This window comes from Miniopterus natalensis, chromosome 12 (assembly GCF_054644295.1).
Source record: "Miniopterus natalensis isolate mMinNat1 chromosome 12, mMinNat1.hap1, whole genome shotgun sequence".
Classification (NCBI taxonomy): domain Eukaryota; kingdom Metazoa; phylum Chordata; class Mammalia; order Chiroptera; family Miniopteridae; genus Miniopterus; species Miniopterus natalensis.
In genome coordinates, this window is record NC_142092.1 from 62,190,189 (window position 1) to 62,207,270 (window position 17,082).

The 17,082-nt window shown below is 47.3% G+C and overlaps 1 protein-coding gene across 2 annotated transcripts in view; it reads left to right on the top strand.

Moving 5' to 3' along the window:
- Positions 1-17,082, top strand: part of ASTN2 (astrotactin 2) — a 694,472-nt gene that overhangs the window by 294,406 nt on the left and 382,984 nt on the right. For both annotated transcript variants that reach the window (XM_087822856.1, XM_087822857.1), the window contains exon 7: positions 10,096-10,263. In XM_087822856.1, coding sequence (XP_087678982.1) covers positions 10,096-10,263 — 168 coding nt within the window. The remainder of the gene's footprint in view (positions 1-10,095; positions 10,264-17,082) is intronic.

Sequence of the window (17,082 nt, forward strand, 5' to 3'; positions counted from 1 at the left end):
AAAGCATAAATATACAGCAAATTCAGTTAACATCAGGCTCTATAATGGTGGTTCCAACTGAAAACAGAACCCAACATATTTTCTATCTCAGAAACATCACATATACCATTTTATTTTCAAGGAACATGATTTCATCGATTCTACCTCCCTTCCATCTCCACACCAACACACACACACACACACACACACACACACACACAGACCCACACATACACCCCCATTGGGTACTCACAGCAGTCCTTATTTGTAGTGATATAAATGTTGGTGCATTTACTTGTTTAATGTCCATCTCCTACCTGGCATTATATACTCTCTGCATCCAAGTGCTATAGGGTTGTGTCTTTTTTGTTTCCTGCTGAATGCCCAGTTCTCACAACCGGGCCTGGCATATGTATGGTGCTGGATGATCGTTTGTCAACTGTACAGAAAAATACATTCAGACTTAAACACACCACCAGCCTGCTGACAGAAAGGACATCTGGACTCTAGTCCCAGGTTTGTAATCAAATAATGGTGTGCAACTTGGGCAACAAACATCTTTACTGCCCTCAATATCTTCATTTATGAGGGGGGAGTGATGATAACTATGGGGCACACGTGCGTATAGACAGAATATTGTCCATTTGCTCACCACTCAGGAAGATATGTTACATTCATTAACTTATTTCTTCCTGACAATAGCCCTGGAGGTAACAACTGTTCTTTTTCTCAATTTTTTAATGAGGAAACTGAGTTCCAAAGAAGGAGATAAGTTTGCTCAAAGTCACACAATTGCCAAGCAAGATCTTTCTCACTCTAGAACCTCTAATACCTTATGCTGTGAGGATGAAGTGAGATTTAATCTAAAGGTGATACACGGTGTCTTAAGTATTGAACAGAGCTTGCCTGTGACTGAGGCTCATTAGTGCGGCTCAGGTGAAATTTGAAGCACTGTTGGAGAGTGAGGGGAGAGGACTGTGTGGATCCCTTCTTTTCTTTCCATTTGATAGCACTAAGGCAGCAATCTTCAAATAGCGGAAAGCATCATTTGTCTCTCCATCCACCCATCCATCCATCCATCCATCCATCCATCCATCCACCCACTTATCCATCCATCCATCCATCCATCCATCCATCCATCCATCCATCCATCCATCCACCATCCACTTATCCATCCATCCATCCATCCATCCATCCATCCATCCATCCATCCATCCACTTATCCATCCATCCATCCATCCATCCATCCATCCATCCATCCATCCATCCATCCATCCACTTATCCATCCATCCATCCATCCATCCATCCATCCATCCATCCATCCATCCATCCATCCATCCACTTATCCATCCATCCATCCATCCATCCATCCATCCATCCATCCATCCATCCATCCATCCATCCATCCATCCATCCATCCATCCATCCATCCATCCACTTATCCATCCATCCATCCACCCCATCCATCCATCCATCCATCCATCCATCCATCCACTTATCCATCCATCATCCATCCATCCATCCATCCATCCATCCATCCATCCATCCATCCATCCATCCATCCATCCATCCATCCACTTATCCATCCATCCATCCACCCCATCCATCCATCCATCCATCCATCCATCCATCCATCCATCCATCCATCCATCCATCCATCCTATTTTCTCATTGCCTGCTAAGTGCCAAATACTGTGCTAAGAAACAACAAACTGAAAATGGGTTAGACATGGGCTGTCCCTCAGAAAGCTCACTCTCCTCCAAGGTCAATCGACGTCAGTAATTCAGCGTGCCCCACACCTTGCCACGTGGGGGATACTCGGACAGTGTGCACCACACTGCTGTGCATTAGTACTGACCCTGATGTAAGCAGAGCGGCACATATGCCAGGCCTTTGGGGACAGCAGGGGTACAGGCCACTCCAGGTGAGAGGACCAGGGAAGGACAGGGCTGCCTTTTGCTGGCTGGGTCTGGGAGGATAAGTATGGGGAGGAAGATGCCCCAGAAATATGGAAACAGCCAGAGCAAAGGCAGGAGGGTGGGCGGGGAGTGGCACCCATGGGAGGAAGTAGCAGGGGCATTTAGTCCAGGGCTGCCTTTCTCCCACCAACGCCTGTCCTGTCCCAAGAGAGGGAGAACATATTCCCGAGGTCTCAGGGACAAAGAAAGAAATAACAGGCACATCCAGCCACCTGCTATGTGTGACTCAGTACAATAACTTTATGTATATTCTATCCTGTGTTCCTCCCCAAGCCCTGTGAAGTTGTTGGAACCATACTAACAGTAAGAGCAGTAGGAGCACCAGGAGCAGCAGCAGTGGTCTCATTACAAAAGTAGTGCAGGAGTGAGTGAAGTAAGTCTTAAATGTGCCTTCCTTCTTTTGTATTCCTGGTTCTAGTCTGTTAGAGGAAATCCTTCCAGAATTGTCGCTCGTCCTACACACACACACACACACACACACACACATACCCTCATCTGCTGGCTGTTCGTTTGAAACCTCAGATAAGATCCTATTATTCTTGGGCAATGTGCCTTCCTCGCCGACCACCTCAGTGTGCCTTTGTGCACAGGAGAGGGGACAGGCATTAGTGTCCCCGCTCTATAGAAGAGGGGCCCCGAGGCTCACAAAGTCAAGTACTGGGCGTAAAGTTGGCCAGCTCGTAAGGGGCGGGGTTGGGGTTCCAACCAGTCCTGTCTGGCTCTAGAGCCTGGTGCCTGCGAGCTACACCCCACCAGCCTCTCTGGAAGCAGAATGAAAAATTCACCCTTCAGGTCTCATAGAGCAGAAACTCGGGCCTCAGCCTCCTGCATCCTGTCGGAGCCTCATAGACCTTCATTTGGCCCTCGGATAAAACTCTCACCTTTCTCTCCTTACCTTTCCCGGAATTCAGAGCAGGGTTTGGCTGGTGAAGGGCTGATTGCCACGAGTGCTGCACCGTGGCAGAGCTGCAAAACCTCCTTTATTATGTTGCTCCAGGTACCAATATCAGAACATTTCGGCAGCTGTTCTCATCTGCGCCAGGCAGTGAAACCTGTTCCATCCACATAACTTGAAACCTCTGATTTTTGGAAGCTTTGCCCCCGCGTAGTCCTTGGTAGCATCATAAAACAATTAGATTTAGGCTTCGCATTAATTTGAATTATAGTCCAGTTTCCAGAAAATATCTTCTGGAAATGTCATGAGGATGTATTACATGTCTTTGGAGACATTAAGTATTGAATTACAATATTATGTCACCTTCCCTCTGCCATTTCTCTCCCTCTCTGTCACACACTCTTACCATGGTCTGATTTATGCTTCAGCCACCATGAGAAGCTGAGTGCTTAGAGAAGTAACCGGAGATGGATATCAACAGGCGCCAAACACGCACACACACGCGCACACACCCTTTACCAGTGTGCATGCGCTTTCCCTGAAGCGGGAGGAACCGGAGGCAGCCGGTGTTGCAGACTGAGCGCCAGACGCAGAGACAGGCAGCCCGAGTTCTTATTTGGAATCAACTTCCTAGCTGTGCCATTTAAAACATGAATCTTTAACCTTCTTGAACTTCCTTTTCCATAAAATGAGTATAAAAGTAACACTTGCCCTCCAGAGCTATTTCTAGGGTCAATTAGATTAATAACAGCTGTAAAAAAAAAAAACAAAACCATTTGGTCGGCACATCCAATAAGTCAGGTTCCCACCCAGTCGCCTTTAATATTCAATGCAAAGGCTGCAAGGTCCCATTCATTCTCTTTTAAAAGAAGAGAAATAGTAAGCATTTCTCAAGGGCATTCCCATATAATAAGTGGTAAGGGCACTTTCTGAATCCAGGTTTGCCCATCCCAGGGCCTGTGTTTTTCCCGCCTAATTTATTTCTGGATGAAAGAGAGGAGAATGGGAGGCTAAAGATCTAGAGAGAAAGGAACACAGGCGCGTGCACACACGTGCGCACACACACACGCACACACACGTGCGCAGCGGTGAGAGACACAAAAGCCGGCAGGCCCCGGGGCCTAGTGTGGTGAGTTGACATTGAACCCACGATGTATTAATGAAACAGATCCAGGAGGTGTTGCTAATATGATTATTCTCAGGGCTCACAGTTGTGAGCCGTCTTTGCCAAAAAGCCCCTGACGTTTGTGCAGATGTTTTCGGAAAGGTAAAAACAAGTGTCCTTTATAGAGGAGGGTGGACCCCGAGCAGCGGGAACAGGGCAGGGGACGCAGTTCAGTTGGTGGATCCAGAAAGTCACGCTGTGCGTTCATTCATTGGTCAACCCCGTCAGCCGGTCCAGCCTTAGCCACACGTTGCGTGCGTGCATTACGCACTTAGGTGCCAAGCATTCTCCTAGGGCCTCGGCAATGCTGCCGAACGCCTGCGGCACATCTTGAAGTGGGACCCCTCGTCCCTCCCCACCCAGCTCACCCGGGGCCTTGTGAAGATCAGAGGAGATGCTGCTGGGATAAGACGAGAATCGGCATAGCAGGAATGCGTGGACCCTCTTTTAAAAAGCCACTGGACTGCTGCCTTGTTTTGCCTTGTCACTTGCATTTCCTTCGCACCCGTCACCAGGACTGCACGTCCATCCTCATTTGCCGCCGCTCCCTCTCTCACCCAGTGACGCTGGACATGCTTGGAACCAGGCCAGGCAGCGGACGGGAACCTGGGCATGTGCCTTGACCGGGAGTCAAACCCACCACCTTCCGGGGTCCTGGAAGACGCTCCAACCAACTGAGCCAGGACGAAAGAAGTACTTTTGGCCAAAATAATTCCCCCGAGCTTCCCTTGTGAAGACCGTCTTTCAGTCCTGTGCATAACCTTCCATTCCTCCGCTCCCCGCTCAGCACCGTGTCCGGAGACTCCTCTGAAGCCTCTGTCCGTAGCTCTCAGAGGCCCGCGGCACGATTCAGGGTGTCATGAAGGGGGTAGAGCCTCCGTCTGGCTCTCAAGGCATTTTGTCTGGTGGTACCTCCTTCCGTGGTACTTTCAGTTCTCCTCTGTAGCTTTCTGTTTCTTTGGGGACCGTTGTGCCTCTGGCTTTTAGAGAACACTCCGGAGTGGCCTGAGCTCCCCAGCTCACCCCTGATCTATGCCGCACAATTACAGGAGCGGGCTTATAATCAATGTAATTGAAGATCAGGGTTAATGAGGACCTCCGCGCCGGTGCAGTCCCCTGAGCAACGCCGAGCTTCAGATGTAGATAAGGAAATGATTGGGCTGAACTGAAAATCCATTTGGCTAATTAGATGATGTATAGTCCCACAAGCCAGTGGGAGAATATATATAGATATAGATATATGTTTTTTTAAAAAAAATAAGGAAACATGACATTTTAAAGTTGAGATTTTGGCAAAGGTTCGTTTCAGAGTCCTCACTCTCTGGGGAGATTGACTTGAGCACAAAGAAGAAATCTCAGAGCTCCCAGAAAAAGGTGGGAACTTTCCACCAAGAAAATAAAACAGGGGTCTGTTGGAAAACTAGAGAAATATGAGACACATGGAATAATGCATTTTTATTCATTTCCTATGTATTTATTCCCAGAGTAATGCTCGAATTTAGCCAGAGAGAGTTGCATGCCTGCCACTATTTAACCTTAGCTCCCTCTCTCTCTCTCTCTCTCACACACACACACACACACACACACACACACACACACACATCCCTCAACGTCTCCTGAACATCTGCTACACCCTAAGCACGATGGAGACTGCAGAGTAAAATAAAGCATGGCCTTTACCTTCAAGAAATGTGCGCTCTAGATGAGGGGGCAAGAAAGGGGGATAAGAAGTACTCGCCCTTCCCCGTAGAGTTGGCACCTCTGAAGTCCCTTCTTGAACCTTCAGTTCTCAATGGGCAGACACTGTATTTTCCTCCTGCGATCATCCAGACACTGGGGCAGGGCGCAGCACATAGTAGGTCTCCTTTTTGTTAAAAGAAGACTATATGGATGGACGGATGGATGGATGGACAGACGGACAGACGGATGGATGGATGGATGGGTGGGTGGGTGGATAGATGGATGATTCTGCAACATGGAGCATATAGCTATGAGTTGAGTGGAATACGTCCTAAGTATTAGAGAGATTAAGAGCACCGTGAGCAAGCCTGAAGGCGAGCCTTAAGATACAAATGCCACCTCCATGTTTGCCTCGCTTGTTTTACTCCTTCGTGTCCTTCAAGGCCCAGCGTCTAGACCAGCATTGCAGAGGTGCCTCTCCGCCCCCCTTTCTTCAGGCGGTTCGCACCCCGCGCTCAGTTGTGCTGCAGCTGTCTAGGGACACATTCGCTCCCCCTTGGTAGTCCACCCCTTTCGTGACAGAGTCAGTCTTATTCTCTGCCTATTCCTTGAATGGAGCCTCGGGGACTATATTTTCACAGTTACCCCCTTTCACCATCTGATGTGCCATCCCTGCGCCCTGTAGCCTTGCCTTGTCACGCCGCGTCCCTCCAGCATCTCCACCTTAATTGTCCACATCACAAGCCCATCAGGTGAGTGAGAGCTCAGGAGCCACGATAGTGAAGTTCAGGTTTCGGTTTGGAACAGGGGAGACTCTGAAGGGCTGATTTTGTATTCTGGCTGTCACAGGATGAAGTGAATTAAACTTTGGGAGCCGCATGGAGGCATTTCTGCTTCACAATCTCATGACGAAGGGAGTCGAGCTTCCCTCTAGTCAGGCATGGAACTTTGATTTCATTAATTCACTCCGCAGACACTCACTCAACTTCCAGTGTGTGCCAGACATTTTACTGAGGGCTTGATTGAGGAGGACTCATGAATAACTCATGACCTCTTCCCTGTAGGAAATCACAGTCTATCAGAGAAAGCAAAAGCCCTCCCACGCGATAGGATATGCACCAAAGGGGGATGCAGAGGAGTGGGAGTTCCACAGAAGGTTCTGTTGAGAACCCAACCAAAGCCCCAGATTCTCAAGACGGCCCAGAGCAATGGGCGGGTCCCAACTCCGGATGCTGAACAACCTGGGTTCAGTTTCTACCATGGCCACTTACTAGTTGTACGAATTTGGTTAAATCAGCTTCTCTCTGAGCCTCAGATTACCTTATGTAAAATGGAAAAATATTTATCATGCAAGGCTCTTGTAAGGACTAGTCAACAGGACGTAGGACACATTCAGCCCAGGGACTGGGACAGAGAGGGTGTTCAAAGGATCGTCACTCTCTTCTGCCATGAAAGCAACCGTAGACCTTGTTAGAGTATCTTTTTGAGGAAGTTGAGGAGTTAGTCCCTTCCAAAGAAACCCACATTTCTCATACTTGAGAGAGATCTGTTAATTGGTATTGAATTCAGAGTGTCCAAGTTTGTAAGAAATCCAAATGGTAGTCAGAATAGCTCCTGTGAGTTTTCACTATATGCCAGGGACTTCACATATTGTGAATATCATATGGAGATGTGCTGTGTCCAAATCTCTCGTTAGAACTCTTTTTCCCGGCTGCCAGGATTGTTGGTGGTTGACCACTCACTCCAAGTCTTTCTTGCAGAAATGTCCTCCGTGGAAAGGGACCACTTTGCCCAAATTATGTCTCTTCCCTGGGGATAGCCCACAGCCTGTGACTGGCTAGTGCTGAGGGACAATGGCCTGACGTTCTTGTCTCGATTTTGAAAAATCTGAAGGCCCACCCCAGCTCCAGAGCTCCCTAGGAGATGAGCTGGGGTCTTTGCTGCAACTGTATTTCAATCCTACTTCTCTCTTTGTCCAGCCCCACTGTGCTCAACCTTTTGCAAGGGGGCGCCTCCACGGCCCCCTGCCTTTGAGTCTGTTTTCTGGGGAATCAGACCTACGAGAAATGCACTGTCTCATTTAATCTTTATATTAACCCCGTGAAGAGGGAATTCCCATTCCCCCTTTTCCCACGAGATGACCGAGGGATGCTTTCCTTGCCCAGGTTCCCAGAGCTGGCGAACAGCAGCGTGGAGGCCCGAATGCACGTCTCGCTGCCTCCTTTCTCTTTGCCGCTCATTGTAGCTTTCCCCAAGTAGTGGGATTAGCCCAACGCAGCCCTGGGACAGAATTCAATATCCATCCCTCAGCCTTCAGTGAGAATAAATACAAAAATTCCCCCATTTAAACAGCATGACTGTGCTTTTTAAAAGAAAATTCTGTAGTCGATAGTGACGTTCGGCGTCCTACACGAGGACCCATGCGACATGTTTCTGCTCGGGCTGAGCTCCAAAGGGGAAAATACGGCTTTGCGGGTAGATTTGCATATCTTCCCTTGCCAGAAACCTGAAATATGGGATCCAGCAGACTTCTTCTTTCTTGTTTGGCTGCCAAAGATTTCAAGGCCCGCTTCAAATACGGTCATTTTCTTATCTCCGAGCCTGATGCTATGTACCCCTGCTTTCCCGGAGACTCCTCTTTCCTTCTCACCCAAAGCTGCACTGCGCTTTTCTGAAGAACTTAGTCTGCAGGGTGACAGAAACCATGGCACCTGTGTGAGCCAGGAAAGAGCATTGCCTGCCATGCCCCTGGCAGGGAATCTTAGATCCTCAGGGCAGCCGGGGAAGGTCTGATGGGATCCCGCGTCTCTGGCCATTGCCCACTGGGCCACGCAGGGCACCGGAGCCGAGGGAGCCGAGCCGTCGGCCAGCCAGCTGCGTGTGATGTGACCGACCCGACCCAGAGGCTGTTCTCCAGCCCCTGTGATGCCTCCTTACTGAGTCCTTCCTTCGGCAATTTGAATGGCAAACATGGAAAGGTTTTGTTGGTGGACAGCGAGGAAGGGAGAACATGCAGGAGAGAAGCCGAGGCATGTTAGTTATGAAATGATATAAGGTCTCCTGCCGCCGAGATCCCTAGATCTGCAGAAATCCAGAACCGCTCTCTAAGGCCAGCTTTGTGGAGTCTGGTCCTATCTGAACCTTTTGTTCTCCCTGTAAAATTTTTCTTTTGGTATATCGCTAAATACATGCACTACCATTTACACCCTGTATGCAGCCATCCCGAGTGGGTGTCAGTTCCTTGCCTCCCAGAGAATATATGCATGTGCATATATGTATGTAATCCATATAGGTGTGCATATATATACACACATATGCATATATGTATATGTGCTTACATATGTATATACATGTGTGTGTGTGTTAAAGGGGAATGTTTTGGAACGTAAATTGCAAAGCAAGCCAGGGTCTTTAGATTGGCCTACACAAACTTTCAATAACAAATTTAAGCGATTGTTCAAAAACTGGTTGATTACAATAAAAGTCTGAATTTTCAGTCTCTCCTGAAGAAAATCTGAAGACCTGCCACCGCTGGCCACTTGGCAAGAGCTGGCTGCAGCCAGGTTGCAGCTTCCTTTGTGTAGAACCTGCAGTGCCCTGTTCACCCCAAGCTCCACCTTCCCCTGTTGTTTCCTAGCACCAAGGCATTTTCATTGTACAGGTGCTGCTCTTTTTCTTAGAGGTGCTAGAGATATCTTTGAATCTCTCTGCCTAATAAAAACAAACAAACAAACAAACAAACAAACACCAAGCTAAGCCTGGAAGCCTGGAAGCTATGCTATTTATTTCCCTTACACTCAGCTGGTCTCTCCCATCGACCCACCCACCTGGCCCCTGTGGAAATCAGTGACCCCTGCTCCAGAGGAGATGCCTAGATGACGGAGACATTAACATTCCTTTTCTTTTAAATTTTAATATTGAATCATTCTTTACTAGGACAAGTCAGATACTGGCAAAGTGCTTTATCTACATTAACTTATTTCCTTCTCACAGTAACCCTATGAGGCTGGTTCCATTAATATTTCCATTTACAGATGAGGTAATCAAGGCCCAGAGGCATTGAGTGACTCTCTGCAAATCCATGGCTGGTAGGGCTGGATGAAGGATTTGAACCCAAGCCTCACTCAGACGCAGGGCCTGACTTAATCCCTAAGTTGAACTGTCTCTCGTGTCTGATTTGTCTCTGTCTCTACTGGCCGCTGACCCCATGATTGGAACATTGTAAATGCTTTGTGAATGTGTGCAGACAAGTGAGAACAGGGACCTTTGGTATATGTGGGGAGGGCGGTGACTTGTATGTACCTGTCGGTGTTCCTGGCCTGCGGTTCAGCAGGAAGCACATCTGTACTTGAAACCAGAGAGAAAGTAGCTGTCTTCCTCTCTGTTTATCTGTAGGGAGCAGCTTTGTGGTGAGCGAAGGGAGCTACCTGGACATCTCCGACTGGCTAAACCCCGCCAAGCTGTCCCTGTATTACCAGATCAACGCCACCTCCCCATGGGTGAGGGACCTCTGCGGACAGAGGACAACAGATGCCTGTGAGCAGCTCTGCGACCCAGAAACCGGTGAGCCATGCGGTGGGGCTGGGGGCAGAGGGAGGGAGGCTGTGGGTTGGGGGATGGTCTGTGCTCCTACCTGAAGAATCATGGCTTTTGAGCGATTGACAAGTGGTTTTCTGAGAACTTTCTCCCCTGCCAGCCAATGGCAGCACACAGTTTAAGCACCAGTTGGATTGATGGCATTGCTCTGGCTGTTTTGTGGCCAGTTGACTTAGGGCCACTCAAGGACACTATGATTCTAATCTAGGCAGGAGTTGGTAGTGGCTTGGGCCAAGGGGGTTAGGGGAGCAGATGTAAGAAAAAATCCAATTCCGGATATTTTAGAGCATAGAGTTGACAGAATTTGTTACTGGATATGGGAGGTGAGAAAGCGGAATCAAAGGCGATTCCAAACTGTTCTGCCTGAGCAGCGGGATGGATGGATTTACCACTACGGAGCCAGGAGGTGCCAGAGGAGGGTCAGGGTTGAGGTGAGGGATAGCACAGGAGCTGTTTTGAATGCAAGTTCAAGATGACTTCTGAACATCCAGTAGAGAAGGAACATGGGCGTCCGGGTCCAAAAGTTGAATACAAGGAAGAGATCTTAGCTGGAGACAGAAATCTGTGAATCAGCAACATACGGGTGACCTTTAAACCCAGTAGACACTGTCTTCTTTATGGTAAATGGACAATACCCTAGTCATAGCTGTTGCTCAGTAAGTGGCAGTTCTTAATGTCCACAAACAGGGAAACAGGAGCCAGGAAGAAGAGACTTGCCATGGTCACAAAGCAAGTGAGAAAAGAGCTGGTGCTGGAAGTCCAGCTCTCCTTGCTCCCTGCCAGCCCTCTGCTCCTTCCTGCCATCTGTGTTGGTCTATTTTCTCATTCCTCTCTCTCTGTTAACAAGAGCCCAGTGATCTTTCCTGGAAAACTCAGGGCATGGATGCCCTGGGCCTGCCTCTGCGCGGAGCCGAGGGGTCTCGGCGGCCCAGTGCCCCCTCAGTCCATGCTCTCGCCCCCTCCTCTGTGGGCAGGAGTCCAGAAGTAAGGAGAGGGCTCCTCCAGGCTAGCCCTGTGTCTCTGCAGTGTGGGGCCATGGTTTTGCTTTCTAACCTCCGTTCTCTGGTATTGTTTAGTTGGGAACCAGTTCAGACACATTTTTGTAGCCTTTACATAGGCCTGCTGGGGAAGCTGTTTGGAAAATGCAGTGCAGCTCTAGTGTACCCTTCGAGCAGGTGGCCCCTCTTCTTTCTCCCCATTCAGACACTTGGGCTTTAAGGCACCGTCACCCTAAGAAGTACCCCGCGACTCTTGACACACACACACACGCACATACACACGTTCTGGATTTTTCTCACCCTATAGCCAGGGAAACCTTGTAGAATCATCTGCCTCTGGATCTGGTCCCGTGGGTGCTGCTGCATTTTCTTTCTTTCCTTAAAAAGGAGGCAACGCTACTGGTGGGAGGGAACAGGGGTGATCCTATGCTTTGCCCCCCTCCACGAAACCCCAGCCAGGCGAGTGCTGAGTGCCGAGTGCTGAGGGTCTGACCTGGTTTCTGCTGCTAATCAGCCTTCAGGAGCACGTCTGTGGTTTCTAATGATCTTTTCCTTCAGCCACAGGCTTAAGGGCATAATTCCAAATAGTGGGTCATCCAGGGAGCAGGCATGTGTTAGCCAGATTTGAAAATAATCAGCTCTTCCCCCAATATCCCCTAGAATTAAACACATTCACGCTCACACAGGCACACACACACACCTTACAGCTGCAAATGTCAATAGAATCCACTGACCTTCTCGACTTTATTGCTGAGGATATTGCTGCCCAGAGAAGAAAGGTGAGAGGACCAGAGTTATACCCCAACAGATGGCAGAGCCGGATTCAAACTCAGTAGTTCTGTGCTTGTCACCACTGTTTCTCAAGCCTCAGCAGGTCCAGAGCAGGGCCTGAGGTTCTGCATTTCTAACGAGCTGCCAGCTATCGCTGATGCTTCTGGCTTAAAGATTACCCTTGAGTAGCAAGGCTCTAATCACTCTCCCCCCCAAGTAGTCCTCTCATTTCTACACAAGCAGTAAAAGGCCCAGCCACTCTCTCTGTTAATTTAATTGTTTGGCAGAACCTCTCTCACTTATGTCACCTCATCTCCTGCCCCTGTTTGCTGGGTGCCCAGGGCTCCAGGAACAACAGTACCTGCCACACCCTGAAGACACCATGCCCTCTCAGGGTTCCACCCCTCTCACGGGCTGTGTCTTCGCCCCTGAAATAGCTTTCTTCCCCTTTTACTCTATTGATTATTTTTACTTTCATTTAATTCAACCTAAATATCCTTCTTCCTAGAGGCATTCCTGACTCACCATCTCCAGTCTGGAAGGAAGGAAGGAAGGAAGGAAGGAAGGAAGGAAGGAAGGAAGGAAGGAAGGAAGGAGAGAGGGAGGGAGGGAGGAAGGAAGGGAGAGAGGGAGGGAGGGAGGAAGGAAGGAAGGAAGGAAGGAAGGAACTTTCCCTCCCCATGCTCCCTGAAGCAATTTTATAGGCCATTATTTAGTTTCTTCTTCCGATTAAATATATCCCAGCTCTAGAGGAATCGGATCACCAAGAACTGCCCACTAGCCAGTCCCTGGGCCTCTAGGATGCTCTGGTCTCACCCTTCCATTCAGCCACCTCTGCATTCTCCACTCTGCCCATATTCACACTGTCCCCAAACACGCTTACCTCCTGACTAAGTTTCTGTCTCTTCCCTCCACCTCAAATGCGTTCCTTCATTAATTATTTACCTTCCAAAATTCTATTAACTTAATCATCTTTCATTTCTTCTTGGTGAATGGATGACTTCCACAGTATCATCAGAGTTCTCTATTGATTAAAATCAGTTGTTTAAAAACTTGCCTATCTGCTAAAGTGTAACCTCCTTAAAGCCAAGGACTATATCTAATTCACCCTTGTATCCTTCCCCCACCCCAATGCCCACCCAGCAAAGCGCCCTACTGTTGTTATATCTCACTCAGAGCATAAATGGACGGGACTATCTACAAGTAAAGAGCAGACATGGGCACATAAGATCCCTGCATAGATTTCCATGGGGCTTGACTCAGACCCACTTTGCAAAATTGACTTCAATTCATTAGATTCAATTCAAGGAAGATTTTCTTAATTCCAGAACTCATAAGTCTCTGTGTTAAGTGCTACGAGAAATCACTGGCACATTGGACAATGTTCCTGCCTTGGTGGATTTCACATTTTCGCAGGGATAAAACAGATATGCTCATATACAGCTATTATAAGAGACACAATATGGCATAAATCAAGAGCAGGCACTAATACAGTGCCTCGTGCCCGGAGAACAGGGAGAAATATGTTCTAGATGGGGATTTCAGGAGCTACATCATGGAGATGTCCTTTCAGCTGAGCCTCATGTGATCGGTGGGGAGCATGCGTAGGAAGGGTGCTTTAGCCGAGGGAACTTCAGGACTGAAAACCGGAGGAGGGGAGTTTGGAGTGATTCCAGAAACCAGAGAGCAGCGTGGTTGTGCTGTTATGTAGAGAATGAGCTGCGCGTGAGCCAGAAGAAGAGGCCAAGGGGAGTGCAGGGGAGGCTATTGAAAAGGTAAAACAAAGAGAACTCCTAGAGATAAGGACCTGAGGACTGTGAACCACCGAGGACTTGGGAAGCCTACTGCGGCCACTGAAACAGGGAAACTGCCCTTCACATCTGTCCCATGGTTTGCGGGAACATCCAAGCTGGGCATCTGCTCTTCCGCCGTTCATCAGGAATTAGAATTTGGGAGAAATCATGAGAAAACTAAATCCCCGAGCCCCTTCTTCTGTGGGTGGGATGTATAGTGTTGAACAGAGTCACGGAGTCCAAGCATGGCTCATCATGCCATAAAAGCTTTATTGGATGTGTCAATGGGAGGGTCGCTCCTCCCAACTGAGGGGGGAAAGGAGGAAAGTGGGGAGGTACCTCTTCTGAGGAATATATAATTGTCATGATGCATGGATGCACCATAGCCCTGCCCAGGCATGCTTCTCCAGGGATTTTGACAATTAGGACCACTCATGGGCCAGGTTACGGAATTGGATCCATAGTGTGCTGGAGCTGGCTCGTATGGACTCAGGAGAGTTGATTGCTATCATGTCTTCCCAATTCTTTGTTCAGTTATGCCAGGTAGATAGCTTGGGAGTTGGCTATTATGAGGGTATTTATACCAACAAAATTAGTAAACATTACAAATCATGGCTTATTTTCATTGGAAAGCCAATCGTTAAACATTTACCATCATGACAACGGATGGGATGAGCACATGCCAATCAAGGGCCAAGGCAAAGAAGTGCCCCAGTGAAGGCTTAGTGAAGGCTTGAAATGTTGCCAGAGGCCGGCATTACGCTCCTTTGCAGACTAGATCACCATAACTCTTACCTCTCTGAAGACAGAAAGTGGACATTCAAGGACCTCTTGCGATAGCCCCGTAATATGCAGCACCAACCAGTTCAAATGATCAGGCCCTGTCTCTTAAGAATGTTGTCATGGGTGAATCTCATTGTGAAACATCTTTATTAATGTTCTGCACGTGTGTGGTGTCATGCTAAATTCTGTGTACAAAATCTTTGACGCTGTGGCCCAAACCACGTGAAACAACAGCGGGACACTACTTCATTTAGTCACTAACCCACTCATCTATTTATTTCTTCATTCAAGCATTCAGTGAACCAGAGTAGACCTATAAAATCCTTTGCAGTAAGACAGAACCTTGCTTCTCTGTTTACTGGTTGTAGAGCTTTGGACAATTCATTGAACATATACGAGCCCCATTCTCTACCTATGTATAAATTAGGAGACTAGTTCTCATTCTGCAGGGCTGTTGTGAGAATGAGATGAAAAATGAGAGTTAAAATGCACTTAGTTTAGTGCCTAATATACGGCAGGCACTCCAAACACAGTGCCTAATGTTATTTTTATAATCAGTTATTCATTCACTTGTGTCTTCACTTAATTTACTAAATTTCAAATGTTGTAATGTTTTATGAGATGCCTTTAATCCAGCGATGCACAACTGTGTTAATTATGTGAGAAGAAAGTAAGTTAAAGTCCCTGCCCTCCAGGACCTGACCACCTAACATGAAAATTACAACAACCTGGACATGCCTTCAGCTGACCTTTCATTCAGTCCCTGGGTGACTTTTAAACCTGTGCAGTGAACAAAGTCCCAGGCTCTCAATCCTAGTGCCAGTTTTGCCACAGATTTGCCATTTGACCTTGGGTATGTCATATACTTTACATTCCTTCTCTCCAGCGAAGAGCTTAGTGCACACCTACTATAAATGCAATAAAGGTCTGTAGAGTTCATCTAGCCTTGTCTAATGAGGAGACCGAGGGCCACTGAGGCTAAGCAAGTTGCCCAGTGTCACTCAGTAAATTGATGGAAAGATACAATTTACAACCCTGAATAATTCCTGAGGTATTTTCCAGCTCGAAATGCATGTGTCTATGACCTTCTAAGAACTAATAAGTTAGAGCATAAGTATGATTGAAACAATTTGTAACTGGCATTTAAAGCAGATTGAATTTTCTTTTCAAATTGATATGAACTTCAGTCGTGTTCACCATCAAATTCAGTTTATTTTCATGTCTTCAGCAGCCACTTTTCATTTGCAATAGGAATGAAATGAAAATACCCTGTGTGTAGTTATATCATACACATGTCTTATGTCCTACTAAATGTTTCTAATGTTCACATATTGTTTCTATTATTTGCTGAGCCCTGTAGTATTAAAGTTCAAAGGGACACAAGGACTTTAAGAAGGTATAAAGTCCAAGAATCCCCAGGGATGGAGAATGTCCCTGCCTTGAAGGAGATTGTACCATGGGGGTTCTAGGTAATGTGGCAGATGTGTAGGACTTAAGTTGAGTAGTTCGTAGGTGAGATGTGCAGTTAAATAAGCAGGGGAGAGCCAACTTTCTGTCACCCCAGAAAAGAGAGAGTTGTATATGTGAGCATAAGTTTTATAAGAACTTGGCCTTTGCTCGTATTGCTTATTGCCATATAGCAGGGATTGAAACAGTTCCTGCATCAGTGCATTTTTTGAATGAATGAATGAATGAATGAATGAATGAATGAATGAATGACAAGTTACTTTCAGGTGCTGAAATATCATGGCTTAGATAATGGATCCGGTGCAGTGTCCTGGGGTCAGGACCATGGATAGCTCTTTGGGCAGGCCGATGTCTTTTAGGCTAAGTGTTTCTGCTGAACTTTTATCTGGCCCAGCTAATTACCTTCTGAAAGCCACCTTTTCTCTTGAGATGTGTACTAGTCTTTCTTGAGCTCAATTAAAGTAAGCTCTGTCTTTTATCTGTTCAGGATTGGTCTATGTCCAACTATGCCGTTACTCCGTTGGGCCTCAACTGGGGAAATCAATCCTCCATGGAGTGAGTCACTCTGCTCCTCAGAATCAATAACGCTCTCTGTACCTCACCGTTCCTTGGTCCTGAGCTTTGCTGGAACCTGATTTAAACAAAACTCATCTAAACTGATTGTCAATTAATGAACCCCACGCCTTATTATTCAGACGTGCAAGATTATGGCTCAAACTTTTAAAAACCATTTCCAACAAAAGCCATTCAGAGAACAGCAATGAACCAAGGTTGTTCTGCTTGAAGGCCATGAAATGAATGTTAATTATAAAAGCCCATTTATCTCGCCAGACTGGCCCATTTGGTTAGATTCGTTTTCTACATATAGCAGATGGGGGTGTTAGACAATGAAGACATATGGCTTAAGGTTAAGAGAGCCGTGGTGGAGTTGTGAGGAGGTATTGAGAGGTATATGAAAGCTGGGGTAACAATAA